Source organism: Ailuropoda melanoleuca, chromosome 14 (genome assembly GCF_002007445.2).
Source record: "Ailuropoda melanoleuca isolate Jingjing chromosome 14, ASM200744v2, whole genome shotgun sequence".
Taxonomy (NCBI): domain Eukaryota; kingdom Metazoa; phylum Chordata; class Mammalia; order Carnivora; family Ursidae; genus Ailuropoda; species Ailuropoda melanoleuca.
In genome coordinates, this window is record NC_048231.1 from 3,836,035 (window position 1) to 3,852,347 (window position 16,313).

At 35.4% G+C, this 16,313-nt stretch overlaps 1 protein-coding gene and 1 pseudogene across 3 annotated transcripts in view; one reads left to right on the forward strand and one right to left on the reverse strand.

The window, feature by feature from the left end:
- The window catches only part of SLC38A6 (solute carrier family 38 member 6), a 79,718-nt gene that overhangs the window by 36,431 nt on the left and 26,974 nt on the right, over positions 1 to 16,313 (forward strand). For all 3 annotated transcript variants that reach the window (XM_019800086.2, XM_002913032.4, XM_034641962.1), the window contains exons 7-8: positions 9,509 to 9,591; positions 10,062 to 10,120. In XM_019800086.2, coding sequence (XP_019655645.1) covers positions 9,509 to 9,591; positions 10,062 to 10,120 — 142 coding nt within the window. The remainder of the gene's footprint in view (positions 1 to 9,508; positions 9,592 to 10,061; positions 10,121 to 16,313) is intronic.
- LOC105237865 lies at positions 14,049 to 14,665 on the reverse strand (annotated as a pseudogene).

Genomic DNA, 16,313 nt, shown 5'->3' on the forward strand with positions numbered 1-16,313 from the left:
TACTGGGTTCTAAAGACTCTTGACTCATCTCTTTTTATGGGAAAAATCAAATTTATTATACTTTTCCTTTCATTGCATAGAAAAAGAAATTTTGAGAAAAGCACACTTGAAAAGACAGAATAAATTCTTTTAAGTGTCATTAAGTTATTTCACATAATTTCTAAACCACAACACAAAAACCTATCAGACTTTTAGACTTAAATATTTGGTGGTTTTGCTCTAATATTTGGACTTGTTCGGGACTGCAGGGCAAGTTTAAAAATTAACTTTTTTAGCTTTTACAACTTGGCTTCCATGAAAAAGTTTTACTTAGACAACTGCAAATGCATATTTATAAGGAAAGTATGGTATACTTTAGATCTGAATAGAAACTGGAATCCGTAATGATTTTTCATCATCAGAAGATACTGTGCCTTTGTGTAGTACTTTACAGTTTATAGGGTTTCCACATTCATTATCACATTTGATGTTCACAACTGCCTTGCTTTGTCTACTTTTAAGTTTTATGCTCTTAGTTTGATGAACAATTGCTATAAGAAAGAGCTATGTGAAATTCACTTTTTCATTTGCTGTAAAAATATTCAGGACAATTCTGTTACTCAAAAAATTCTATGTGACAAATTTGTTTTATTGTTTAGGTCTAAGAACTGAGGGCATTGAGAGGTAGAATCAGGAACGTTAGACTAAGGAGACATGTTCTATCCATGTCAGTGACCTCAGGAAATTGATTTTACTTCTTCCGGCCATATAACTTAATTTTGAGCCTTAGGTTTCTTCACCTGGCTTAATGTGGGTACCAATATTGGCTTCCTAACAAAGTTGTTGATATGATCAAATAAGATATATATATATATATATATATATATATGCTTTTGTAAGCTCATGTAGTGTAAATGTGGAAAATTAAGAAATTTCCATAATGTTGAATGTCAAATATACCCCCAATTAAAAATAAAGAAATTTCAATAATTACTATATTAAAGGTGGATTTTCTCTGTTTACTGTGCCAGGGAGGTCAGAGTCAAATTTGAATATACTGCATAAACTGTTAATCCTAATAGTTGTCATGTGTTTGCCTTTTTCTTGCTCCTGAATTTGGTGACTTCTATTTACTTTTTTTTTTTTAATTTTCATATATCTTTGTGGAAAGAGGAGGGATAAACATGCATATAAAATTTTAGAAGTAATTAAGGTAGTATGAGGCTTCTAAAGCTGAGGCCTTCTTTCTCTGAATGTGATACTTTTACCATAGCTTTCACTTTAAATCAATTACTATTTATCTTATTGGTTTTTTTGTTTCTGGTTTGTTTAAAAAAAAACAACCCATCTTGTATTAGTAGAAAATTGATGAAAATGGTATTTTTATATGTCAGAAATGGATTTTTAAAGCTATACTTAAAGTACTGTGGCCAGTTTGCATCATCTTAGTTTTGATGAGAGCTGCACACCTCTTTATCGGCCTCATCTTGTTTTACGTGCGATGTACATTTGCTTATTTTGGATTTCAGAGGTGTAAAAAACACGGACTATATTAATTGGTTAGAATGCAGATAAATCATCAATCTTTGAAGCTTAATGCTATAAAACAAGAAACAAATGTTATGATAGTTGACAACTATCTAGGGCAGTTTATTTCTAAATAAAGTTACATAGCAATATTTCTTCTGAGATCAATATGATATTGTTATGCTTTTATTTTAGGGTTTGATTGGCAATAAATTGCACTTAAGGTCTTTCAGGTGTGCTTATTTTCTGTGAGATTTGATGTACCTTTGTGAAATATAAACCTTTATAAAGATGTTATCAAAAAGAAACCTTATGTTCAAAATATTCTAATTTCAGCAATTACTGTTAGAAGTCAGAAGCTATAATACTTATCCCAAACTTGTATGAGGCATCTGTACTTTTCAGAGAATAATTTATATTTTAAAAATCTATGGCTGTTAAAAGTTGGAAGCTCTCTGTTAACATTTAATGATCTTGTCAGGGGAATATGATTGACACAATTAAGTTGTCTTGCATTTGAGTTACATAATTGATATGGGATGTGAGTAAGATCCTAATTCAGAACATATGATATTCTTGTTCCATTCCATTCGAGAATGAAATTAAAGCAACTTATAAATAAATCTGGTTTTCATTAAAATATGGAAAAAAGCATCTGCATGCCAAAGCATTTGCGATACAGCTAAGGATTTATACTCTATATTTCATACTTGGAACATTTTTATCATATAGGATTAAATCCACAGATCAAACAAGTTTTCTAGGAAGTATAAAACTTTTTACTCTAATTCTTTTGGCTTAAAGGAATGTATATTTAGATTACAGTAGGAAAACAGGGGTTCTGTTAGATAATTCTTTTTCCCCTCTTAGGAAAAAATTTAAGGTTAGTATATTCTTCTAAAATCTTGATTTATAAAATATACTTATTTAATATGTGCTTTTTGAGATTACTTTTTACTGGTTTATATTTCTGGGGCTGGGTTTAATTTTGCAAGTTTAATCATCTCTGTTCTTTGGAAAATATCCATTACCAAACACAATTCAGTTGCCAGTGACGTGCATATCAAATCTAAACTAACGTTAGTGTGCGTTACTGAATTGCCCTATAGTTGAATGATAAAGAAAATCACTTCGACAATTGGCTTTATTAATGTACCTTAGTAAGTATAAGAAATTAATAATAACCAGTAGTCAAGCCAGGGATAGAGAAATTATATTTTTCAATAAAGTTCTTTTTGTATTAGGAATTTAAAATTCAATCCTGTGACGAGAGCGTGAAGGAAAGCACCATCTTGAGAAAAACGAGGCAGTATCTGAAAAATACCGTAACTCAAGAGTGACTATTCAAGAGTAGAGATTAGGAGCTCCTGTGTGGCTTAGCCTGTTAAGCATCCAACTCTCAGTTTTGGCTCAGGTCATGATCTCAGGCTTGTGAGATGGAGCCCCCTGTCTGCTTCTCTCCCTCTGGCCCTTCCCCTGCTCTCGTGCATGCATGCTCTCTCTCTCAAATACATAAATAAATCTTTAAAAAAAAAAGTGAGAGAGAGAGTGGAGATTGTTTCCATTTCTCCTATCACTAAGATCATTCTCATCCTTTTGCTGCTGTTACAGACATACAAGATGCAGTCGTTGAGCCAAATGATCTCTGAGGTCTCTTCTTGCGCTAGCATACCGTAACTGTGATGCTGAGAGACTGCGGGGAGGGGGGGACGTGGTCTTCAGTCCCACAGTTCAGTGCTTTGGGCAGTCTCGTGGCTTCTGGGCATGAGTGAATTGTGGTCTGACATAGTATAGTTATAATAGTATAAGTTATAAAGTTCAGGATTTCAAAACGTTTGTTCTTATGCACCAGAAAAGGGTCTTTGGTCCTAAGGATTAATGTGCTCTTTGCACAACTCCCCCCTCATGACAGAAGGAACAGCAGCGCTAACGGATGGAATCTGCTTTGCTGGCCCATTGGGCCTTTTTTCTCCTGACACTGCAGTCTGGGTCTGATATTGGGTCCCTGGAGGAAGGAGATTTTAGGCGTAGAGCCCTGGGCTTTTTGCCAGCCCCAGAAACTTAGTTGCCAGGTGTTCCTCAATGAGGGGTATTTTGAAGTTCCCATTTTGATACTTACTCAAGACTGACTAGAAGATGAACCTGCCCGGTATCATTTTGCATTCTTAGTTCGTGTGCCCTCCGGTTCCCCTACAGACAGGAATTGAGAGGCTCGTGTACATGCCGAGAGCACAGCTCCAGGTCCCTGAGTACTAGATACTCGTGCTCAGGTTTTAGGTTCCGGAGGGAACAAGGGAAAGGTGTGGTCATGGTGCTGTTTCTGCTGCCGCTCCTTCTTTTGTTCTGTTTCAAAGGAAGTTGTTGGCACCCACCAGTACCCACTAAAGATACATTACAAAGGACTTCATCTGAAACCAGGAATAAAAGAGACACAGTGAATCATGAAGTCCATGGTAGAAGCCAGGGGGTGAAACCCGTGTAGGGGAAAACCTTTTCTTTCTTTCTTTCCTTTTAAATTGAGATATAATTAACATATAACATTGTATAAATTTAAGGTGTACAACATTTTGATCCACTTGTGTATTACAATGTGATTGCCACTGTAGTGTTAGCCAACCCCTGCATCAGGTTGTAGTTAAGGTCTACTCTCTTAGCAACTTTCAGGTATATGATACATTATTGTTAACTACAGTCACAATCCCCAGAACTTATTCATCCTGTAACTGCAAGTTTGTCCCATTTGACCAATATCTCAGTTCCCTTGCTTCCTTTACCACCATAGCTGGTGACCACTATTCTACTCTGTTTCCACGAGTTTGGCTTTTTTTGATTCTACGTATAAGTGATAAATGGTAATATTTTTCTGCCTGACTTATGTCACTTAGTCCAACCATGTTGTCACAAATGGCAAGATTTCCTTCTTTTCATGGCTGGATACTACTCCATTATTCCACATATAGTATACATATAATATTTATATATATATGGTATATGTGCTCTACATACACGTGCACGCACCCCACATCTTCTTTATCCATTCATCCAGTGACAAACACTTCAGTTGTTTCCGTATCTTGACTATTGTGAATAATGCTGCAATAAATATGGAAATACACATATCTTTTGAAACCCTGTTTTCATTTCCTTTGGAGATGTCACCCGGAAGTGGCATTGCTGTGTCATTTAATTTTTTTAAAAAGATTTATTTATTTATTTATTTATTTATTTATTTATTTGAGAGAGAGAGCACGTGCGAACACATGCGTGTGCATGAGCAGAGGGGTGGGGGGAAAGGGAGAGGGAGAGAAATCCTCAAGCAGATTCCCAGCTGAGCACTCCTGATGCCAGGCTCCATCCCAGGACCCTGAAATCATGACCTGAGCTGAAATCAGAGCCAGGAACTCAACCAACTGAGCCACCCAGCTGCCCCTATTTTTGATTTTTTTAGGAACCTCCATACCATTTTCCATAGTGGCTGAACCAGTTTACCTTCTCACTAACAGTTCACAAGGATTCCTTTATCTCCACTTGCTCACCAGCACTTGTTATTTCTAGTCTTTTTGATAACCCATACTAACAAGTGTGAGGTGATATCTCGCTGTGGTTTTAATTTATATTTCTGTGATGATTACTGATGTTGAGCATCTTTTCATATACTTGTTGGCCATTTGTATCTTTGGAAAAATGGCTGTTGGTTTCCTCTGTGCATTTTTAAACTGGATTGTTCAATTTTTTTGCCGTTGAGTTGTATGAGTTCTTTATATATTTTGGATATTAACCCCCTATCAGTTATATGGTTTGCAAATATTTTCTTTCATTTCATAGATTACCTCTTCATTTTGTTTATTGTTTCTTTTGCTGTGCAAAAGCTTTTTAGTTTGATGTAGTCCCACTTATTTTTGCTTTTGTTGCTTGTGCTTTTGGTATCATATCCAAAAAAATTATTGCCAAGGCCAATGTCAAGGAGCTTTCCCCCTGTGTTTTCTTGTAGAAGTTTTATGGTTTCAGATGCTACATTTAAGTCTTTAATCCATTTCGAGTAATTTTTGTGAGTGGTATAAGATAGGAGTCCAATTTCATTTTTGTGCATGTGTTTATCCAGTTCTCCTAACACCATTTATTGAAGAGACTTTTCCCCCATTGAACACTCTTGGCTCCTTTGTCAGATACCAGTTTGGCTGTATATGGGCACAGAGTTATTTCTGAGCTCTTTATTCATTCCATTGCTCTGTGGGTCTATTTTTGTCAGTACCATACTGTTTTGATTACTACGGCAGCTTTATAGTATAGTTTGAGATCAGGAAGTGTGATGCTTTGTTTTCTCTCTCAGGATTGCTTTGGCCATGTGGGTTCCATACAAATTTTAGGATTGTTCTATTTCTATAAAAAGTGTCATTAGAAAATCTATAGATGGCTTTGGGTAGTATGGACATTTTAACAAATTAATTTTTCCTATCCGTGAACATAGATAGGATATATTTCCGTTTGTGTTGTCTTCAATTTCTGTCATTAAAGTCTTTTCTTACAGTTTTCAGTGTACTGATCTTCCACTTCCTTGTTTAAATTTATTCCTACATATTTTATTGTTTCTGATGCTATTGTAAATGGGATTGTTTTACTTCTTTTTCAGATATTTTGTTGTTAGTGTATAGAAATGTGACTGATTTCTGTACGTTGATTTTGTAACCTGCAACTTTACTGAATGTGTTGATTAGTTCTAACAGCTTTTTGGTTAAGTCTTGAGGGCAGTCTCTATATAACATCATATGATCTGCAAATAAAGACAGATTTACTATTTCCTTTCCAATTTTGATGTTATTTATTTATTTATTTATTTATTTAATCCTGCCTGATTTGTTCTAGCTAGGATTTCCAGTATGTTTAACAGGAGTAGTGAGAGTGTGCACCCTGGTGTTGTTCCTGATCTTAGAGGAAAAGCTTTCAACCTTTCACTCTTGAGTATGATGTTAGCTCTAGGTTTTTTATATACAGCCTTTATTATGTTGAGGTATGTTCCTTCTATACCCAATTTGTCAAAGGCTTTTATTGTAAAAAGGTTACTGTATTTTGTCAAATGCTTTTTCTGCATCTGTTGAGATGATCATATGATTTTTATCTTTCATCCTATCAATATTTATTGATTTGGATATGTTCAACCACCCTTGCATTCCAGGGATAAATTCCACTTAATCATGGTGTATAATCTTTTTAATGTGCCATTGAATTCATTTTGCTAATATTTTATTGAGGATTTTTACATTTATGTTCATTAGGGATATTGATGTGTAGTGTTCTTTTTTCATAGTGTCCTTATCTGGCTTTTACATTAGAGTATGCTGCCCTTGTCAAATGAGTTTGGGAGTGTTCCCTTCTCTTCAGTTTCTTAGAAGAGTTTGAGAAGGATTGGCATAAACTCTTCTTTAAATACTTGGTAGACTTCATCAGTAAAACTATCTGGCCCTGGGCTTTTCTTTGTTGGGAAATTTTTGATTACTGATTCATTTTCTTTACTTATTATTGCTCTGTTCATATTTTCTATTTCTCATGTTTCAATTCTGATATGTTGTATGTTCCCAGGAATTTATCCATTTTCTTAATTTAACATGTTAGTGGGTGACTTAACTACCTGGTAGATAAAGAGGATGAATTTTCACTAACTGGGAATTCTGAGAGTATCTGCCAAATGATTTGAAAAAATAATCCCTGTTGTCTTTGATGCTCCAGCTGCCATATTGACATTAATTATACTTTGTTACTATTGTGCATGTGTATATATGTATATGTTTCAGTGAAAAATGATTATAGGAAATTTAGAAAAGAAAGCAAATAAAGATCATACACAATACCATCTCTTACCTCATCATTATTGTTTTATTTCCTTTTAATTTTTCTCAAAAAGCTTTTTAAAACATAGTTAATAATGATATATTTTATGTTTTTATCATTAGTATTTTCCATTTTACTAAACTACCTTTTTTTTAAACTGCGTAGCATTCCACTGAGTATGCTTTTATTGGCCTAATATTCTCTATTGTTAAATATATAGGACTTCCCTCCAGCTTCTTAATGTTGTATTCATAGCTTCATGCACATAGAATTCTTTATATTATAGATTATTTTCTTAGATTACCATATTTTTATTGCTTTTGCTACATAATGTCATTGTTCTTCCAGAAGTAGTACTCCTTTATAAGATCACTAGCAATGCCTGAAGGACCAGTTATGCCACATTCTTGAATATTACTTTTTAAATGATTTTAGTAGTTTAATTTCAACAGCCTCGTGTTTATTTCTTTAATTAGCACCAGAAATTGGATTTTTCTTCATGTGTATTTACTAGTTATACTTTCATGAATTGTTTGTCCTTTATGTACTAAAGTGAAGTCTTTACTGTTAAATTCTTGGGGAATTAACTCTGACTTTTTAAAATTTCCACACATGTATTTTATGTTAGAAAATTGAAACCAGAATCTATACGCGAACAAGGAGAAAATAAAAATTGCTCATATTGCTACCACACAGAAATATCTCCTTCTGGTATTTTAAGAATATCCTTCTGACCTTTTTGTTAATGTTCATCCAGTTTTTTTAAGTAACCAAATACATCATCACACTTTTAACCTACCTTTTTTTTTATTTAATATTTTAATGCCTTTATTTGAAAAATGTAATACTTTTTTTTCCTGGTAATTCATGCTCTTTCTTGAAAATTTGAAAAATATAGAAAACTGTAAAGAAGAAAAATTACCTATCATTCTGCTACCCAGAGAGGATGGCTATCAATATGTTGCAGTTCTTTTCGATTTGTAATGAATCTGTACTTTTCCTCAAAATTGCTAATCATGGCATATATATTTATGATTTCATATCATTATATTATTATATTATTCATTATATTATTATGCCTATAAAATTTTCTTTCTTAGATTGTCCTGTAGTCCCATAATTTGTTTTAAAAGTGTCGTTGTCTTAGATATTTGTTTCCAATTTTCAATATTTTAAATGTTTTCAGTAAACATCCTTTTACAGATATTTATGTTCTTATTGCTGATTGTTTATTTTTTATTTATTTTTTTTAAGTAGACTCCACACCCAGTGTGGAGCCCAGTGCAGGGCTTGAATTCATGACCCTGAGATCAAGACCTGGGCTGAAATGCTGAAATCAAGAGTCGCTTAACCAGCTGAGCCTCCCAGGCACCCCAGCTGATTATTTATTTATTTATTTTTTGAGAGAGACAGAGAGGGTGCACATGAGCAGGGAGGGGTGGGGGCAGGTGGAGGGAGATGGGGGAGAATCTTAAGGAGGCTCCATACCCAGCGCAGAGCCATCTGGGGGCTCCATCTCATGACCCTGAGATTATGACCTGAGCCAAAATCAGGAGTCAGACACTTAACCGACCAAGCCATGCAGGCACCCCCTGATTGTTTTTAATATTCTTTTATAAGTGTTAAATATGTGAAGCTTTTCAATATCTTTTGCCAGATTGCTTTCCAGAAAGGTAATGCACAGTTTTTACCCTCACCAGTTTTTAAGATTTATTTATTTAAGAGAGAGAGAGTGCGTGTGCGCGAGCAGGGGGGAGGGGCAGAGGAAAAGGGAGAGAATCCTCAAGCAGACTCCCCGCTGAGCACAGACGCTGACCCAGGGGCTCAATGAGATCATGAGGAGCCAAAAACAACAGCCAGACTCTTTGAGCTACCCAGGCACCCTTACCTTCACCAGTTTTGTGCACACCTTGTCACTCCTCACCAACATTGACTATTATCTTACTTTTAAATAGGTGCTAATTTGGTAGTTGAAAAATGGTATCTCGTTGTTTTGATATCTTTCTTAAATATAAATTCATTAATAAGAATGATAGGATTTCACAAGAACATATTTTAATGAAAGGAAGTAGGCTTTTCCTAATGGGTGGTTGTAATGGTTATAACTGTGTGTGTGTGTGAACACAAGCACTGGATTCCTGTGCCTAAAATAGGACTGTTTTCTTTTTTCTAATAGGTCTTGGTATCTTGATGGACAAACGCTACTAATAATCATTTGTGTTGGCATTGTGTTCCCTCTTGCACTTCTTCCTAAAATAGGTAAGTCTTTAGAAAAGAGGCCAGTTTTTGTTTAGAAGGAAGGAAGAAAGAAGATAATGTTAAGGGGCTTTAAATTTCACAGTACCACATTTTTAGCAGAAGGGTGGTAGTGGTGAATAATTTTGAACTTGGACTTAGTTTAGGTTGCTCAGCCTTCAGCCTTGCTTAGTTAGCCTGTTACTTGGTTTGCAGTAGTATTTTGTCTGCCCCACTAAAATAAAATCTTTACAGTGGAACATTAAAGAGCAGCCTTTCCTCACAGTGTACCATTAGTGGTAAGCCGGTTCCAATTCTGCTATACAGAGCTGCATAAGTGATCTGTGGCAGATAGTTGGAATGTTGTTATTCTCAGCCCTAAGCCCCAGATACCAAGCGCTGTAATAGAAAACATGCCCAAGATGTATAGCTTTAGCTGTGTGTTAGGATCACTTTCCTTATAAATTGCTTTTTATTTTACTGTTATTTTACAGGCTTTCTTGGCTACACAAGTAGTTTATCATTTTTCTTTATGGTGTTCTTTGCTCTAGTGGTAAGTTTAAAATCTAGTATATTGCTTATCTCCTCACTGATATTGAACTTATTGTGTTAATGTCTTCTTTTTTTCTTGTAACTCTGTTTTCTGTCGGAGTTTATTTCAGTGTGTTATTAAAAGCACTTTTATTCCACAAAATTATTTCTTTTATTGTATCTATTTTGAAGAGTCTTAGCTAGAGCATCCTTTCAAATCCAGTACCTCTTTTGGTTAACGAGAAAGGAGAGCACACTGATTCTGTTAAAACCTTAGATGACATTTAATTCTTTGTGTAGGTGTGTATCCATTTATTTCTGTAAAATACTGGGTGTGTATGGGATGAAACTCTTCCTTGTGTTGAAAAACGAGTGAAAGAAAATGCTGCCCAAAGGAGCAACACAACACACAGTAGTTGAATCATATTACAGAGCCAGATTTTCAAGCTGTCACAATAATCTAGGATGCATTTAATTTAGGTTGAACTCTCTTCTGGGATGCGAAGATAAAACAACTTTAGATTATTTAAATGAAGTGAAAGTAACCCTAGTTTTAGTGTACAGAAATACTGTAATGGATGCTCTTAAAACTAAAATACTTAACAGTGTTTACATTTAATCATATGTTGAATTTATCAGCATTAAAAATCATTGCCTTCCCCACCTCAAATTGTCTGACTTCTGTCTTAGAAGTAAATGAATTGAACATATGCTTTTTTTTCCCTTCAGTTGATTTAGATATAATTGACATGCAGCACTGTATAACTTAAGGTGTACAGCATAAAGACTTGACTTACATATATAGCAAAATGTTTACCACAATAAGTTTAGGTAACATCCATGAACATACACTTTTTAGGGTCCACATTGAAAAGGGAGACAACAGTTATTCTCACCATAAATGGATTTTTTTTTTTTTTGGAGTGGTACTTTATATTTGAGTATAGTTGACAGTGTTATGTTAGCTTCAGGTGTACAACATAGTGATTTGATAAGTTTATACATTATGCTTTGCTCACAAATGTGGCATCTGTCACTGTACAGTGCTATTTCAGTATCGGTGACTATATCCTTATGCTGGACCTTTTATTTCCATGACTTATTCGTTCCATAACCCGGAGTCTGTTTCTCCCACTTCCCTTTATCCATTTTGCCCATCCCCCTTCCCTCCTCCCCTCTGGCCACCAACAGTTTGTTCTCTGTTTTTATAGGTCTGATTCTGCTTTTTGTTTTTTATTCATTTGTTTTTTTCAGATTCCACATATGAGTGAAATCATATGGTATTTGTCTTTTTCAGTCTGACATATTTCGCTTAGCAAAATACCCTCTAGGTCTATCTCTTCTATGGCACTATCTCATCCTTTTTTATGGCTGTGTGATATTCCGTTGTGTTTGCAAATGCGCACACACGCGCGCACACATACACACACACACACACATACACACACACACCCCCCCCATCTTCCTTATCCATTTGTCTGTTGATGGATATTTAAGCTGCTCCCATATCTTGGCTATTGTAAATAGTGCTGCAGTAAACATAGGGGTGCACATATCTTTTTGAATTAGTGGTTTTGTTTTCTTTGGGTAAATGCCCTGTATTGGAATATTGAATCATATGGTATTTGTATTTTAAATATTTTGGGGTACTTCCATAGTTTTCTACAGTGACTGTATACCAGTTTACATTCCCTTCAACAGTGCCCGAGGGTTCTTTTTCTTCTATATCTTCACCAGCACTTCTTATTTCTTGTCTTTTTGATTTTAGTCATTCTGATAGGTGTAAGATAATATCACATTGTGGTTTTGATTTGCATTTCCCTGATAATTAGTGATGCTGAACATCTTTTCATGTGTCCGTCGGTCATCTGTATGTCCTCTTTGGAAAATGCCTATTCAAGTCCTCTGCCCATTTTTTAATTGGATTGTTTTTTTGACATTGAGTTGTGTATGTTGTTTATGTATTTTAGATACCCCTTATCAGGTATAGCATGTGTAAATATCTTCTCCCATTTAGTAGGCTTCCTTTTTGTTTTGCTGGTGGTTTCCTTCACTGTGCAAAAAAAGCTTTTTATTTTAATGTAGTCCAAATAGTTTATTTTTGCTTTCATTTCCCTTACTTTAAGAGACATGTCTAGAAAAATGTTGCCATGGCTGATGTCAGAAAAATTACTGCCAGTGTTCTCTTCTAGGAATTTTATGGTTTTAGGTCTCACATTTAATCCTAATTAAAGTTCTTCAATCCATTTTGAGTTTATTTTTCTGTATGGTCTTAGAAAGTAGTCCAGTTTCATAAACTGTTTGTTGAGAAACATCTGTATGGTTAGGAATGACCTATGTATGCAAATGAACATATGGATGTGAAAGAGAATCAGTCTAGATAACACTGAATTTTTTCCTCACAGATAATTGGCAATCCAAGCATTGCATAGGTAAGAATAATTTGGTTTTTATAGCCAATAGTTTGAGCATGTGAAATATATTGATACGATATGTGTTTTGTAGTTTTCACAATATTCATTTCTGTCATGGCAGATACTCTTTAATTTGATGCAGATTTCTTACTGTAGGAGTCATATGGAAATAATACCCTTATTCTATACTTATGGTAATGCTTTACAAACCATCTGCTCAGATTTTTACCTGTGAGCACAGTTTAAATTTGATCTACAATGGGACAATGAAGACACTGTATGCTTTTTTAAAAATGCTTCTTTTAATTGTGACTTTTATTTTAGACTTTCTAAATAATTAGGTTTTGAAATACACAATGGTTAGGGAAAGGAAACATGTATTTACCAACCCAGTCTTTTTGGAATGGTATCAATGGCTCCATTTATTATTTTTGTCAATATATATTTATAAATCTATGTAATATCTATATTACACTTTTTAAAAAATTCTTAATATAAACTTGTTTTAAAAAATCAGTCCAGAAATCTATAATTTTCTTAAATTACACTCTCCAAATAATGTAAATCAAAACTTAGTCTTTTTTTTAAAATTCTGATCAAAGCCAACTTTAATTTTTTTACCCTCACTTTTAAAAGGTTATCTGATGGCTACCAGTTTCCTAATCCCTAGCATTGGTTACTAGCTTACGAATCTTAAGGTAAATTCTTCTCATTTACCTAATGTTCAATTTCTACTAGTTTTAATATACGCTGGTGTAAATACCATTCCTGACTGCTTTGTATGAAATCAGTATTCTACAGATCCCATGGAGCCATGGGATAGAATCAGGAGCCTCCACCTTTTATGTGAACCTCAGTCGTACTGTGGAGATCAAAGCAATTTTGCTTAGGTTAAACAGGATTTATTTTCCTTTGTAAGAGAACCCTCTTAAAATGGGTTCGTTCAAGTCTTCTAAAAATGGTGGCATTCTTTTAAACTGTTCTTTCAAAAGCAGCAATTACTTAAGTGGAATATTGGATTAAACCTAAAAATGTGGGCCCTAGTTAACTTTATTATTCTGTATATGATCATGATAAGGGATTTGGATGTTCTTCACATTTCCAAGCAAAATCCAATTTAAAAAGCTTGTTCTTACCAAACCCCTGGAAACAACCATTTGCGAGTAAAGCAGCAGAGCGTTACATCACCCCAGCGAAGCTGTAGGTTTCGTTATATGCACCAACAAACGACACGGCCAGCTTCTGCATTCCACTTTTACAGAATTTATTTTACATCTATTATACCAAACAGCATTTTAAACACTGGTATATAAACTCCCTAATGACATAAAGCAAAGACAAAAGTGTTTATCTTATTAGAAACAAGACACACCATCACTTGCAGTCTTCAAACATGATGGCACTTTAACTTCCATAATTTGACAACGCATTCATGGAACGATCTGCAGACAACTCGTTTTGACAAAGAACACTTTTAAGCAGCCATGACTGAACTAAATTGTTTATTAGGTAGGGATTTTACAAGCATTACTTACATTAGCGGTAACAGAGGACCCGGAGAGTATCGCGTCTTCTCCGAGCTGCACAGCAAGAACCACAAATAGTGTGGTGGAACTTGTGATGGAACTTGTGACCCTTTCTCAAGGCTCTCACGGCCTGCAGATGTCAGCCCTCGCCTCGCCCGGTGCTTGTGGACTGGTTTGGTGATCCACCAGGTGTCAGGATTTCTTCTGATAGTTTTATGGAATGGATTGATGAGGATAACCTCAAAGAATTTGTACATGAAATCTTTGCCAACACAGTAAGAATTCAGGACTCTCAGAGCCCCACTGTGGCATCTAGCTCACTCCTCTGCAACCCACTGAAGGCTTCTGGCAAACCTTAGCTGGTTAGCACCGTGATGGACAGGCTTGCTCGAGGTCTCACTGTTAGGAATGGCATCTGGGGCCACTACAGTGAATCTGATATGTGACATAACCTTGCTTGGGCTTGTACCCCAGCGTGCGTGCTTTATCAGCCAGCTTGTGGGGGGGCGGCACCCTAGGGAGCACAGAGAGCTGTGGGTACTGCCAGCAGTGCACCCTGGGAAGAAAGTGCATTACATCGGACTGCTTCTTCCTCCATAGCTCCTGGATGTACTTGTAAGTGCCCATCGTGGCTGACCTTTGAGCTGGTATCTGCCGCCAGATAGAAAGCAAAACTTAGTTTTTCTTTTTAAAAAAAATTTTTTTGAGTAGGCTCCAGGGCAAGCATGGAGCCCAACACAGGGCTCGAACTCAAGAACCTGAGATCAAGACCTGAGCTGAGATCAAGAGTCTGAAGTTCAACCAGCTGAGCCACCCGGGTGCCCCAAAACTTACAGTCTTATCTGTTGTCCCAGATCTTATTTTTCTTAAAAATTTTAACTTAAAATTTTGCTCCCTCTGAAATATCTAAAATTTTAAACATCCATTTTATTTTAGCAGTAGCTCAGAATGACAGTAGCCAGATGGATTTACCTTTTTTGGTCCATTTTAGAAAATAAATGGATTGTCATTCTTTCCAAAAGTTCTGTCTTGAATGCAGATTAGTATTTTAAGTAATATTTTACTAAGCCAGTAGTCAAAATAGAAAACAATTCGGATGGTTTGTAATCAGAATCTTTGCTTGTTCTGAGCACTAAGTGAGGCATGATCGGTGCTTCAGATGGACTCGTGGACACTGCTCTTAAGGATCTGTCAATCTTGTAGGGGAGATGAGAAAAATTAATTGGAAAACAATAGAGAACAATGTAGACAATACATGATTAAGTATTGTTATTTTCTTCAGAATAAGAATCACAGCAGTTGACAGGAGGGAAGGAAATTAAACTTGAGCTGAGCCTTGAAAGATGGGAAGAACTCAGAACAGAGAGAAGGAATGGCCTTCTATGCAAGTGAATTATTTTTCCCTTTGTCTTTCTGACCCCTGGAGTTCTTCTTACCATGTTCTGTCTTCAAGGACTCCCTGTCATGCTTTGTCATTGGGTATCTTTCTAGTCCCATTCTGTATGCTACGTTATAGAACGGCACATCTCACCATCCTCCTGGGTGGGCTTACGCTTGGGATAGGTCTCTGCTGGGAAATTAGCTATAGTAACTGAATTTAATATTAATACAAAACCAAACTGCTGATGACTTTTTCATTAACTAGAAATTCATTGAAAAATGAATGAAAGAATCATTATGTTGTATTTTGGAACATGGTTTTTGAAACATTTTAATTTGCAAGCCAAGTAATACTAGCTGACCAAGTAAATGAGCTAGCTCACAACCCGACCTTGTCAAAGTACTTGGTACACAAGTGCTCAGGACATGGTTGCTGCCGTCACCACACGACGTTCGTACGGGGGAAGTGTGCAGCCCTGAATTCAGAGTGGGGCTGAAAGAAAGATGAGTGACAACCGCACTGCTCTAGCTTCTGCCCTATCCCATCCTCATCCTTTTTTGAAAATATATCAGAAAAAAAAATGTGAAATTATTGCTTTTGATTTTTTTCCTGTTGGTAAGTTGACCATTTAGTTTTATTTCATCAAAAACTTACCTAGAAACGTCCAAGCAACTTGCTCAGTTTACCCTTTTATTTATTTTTCTTTTTCCTTGGTGAGGATTTTAATTAAGAGCAATTCTTTAATTCACTCATTAACTTAATTCTAAAAGTATATGTTTTCCTTAGATTTGTTTTATCAGTATATAAAATTTTGTTTGAATTAGTTAAAATCCAAAACTAGATAAATACCAAATATGAATAGGACTAGTATTTATTTATTGGTCTCCTGGTAAG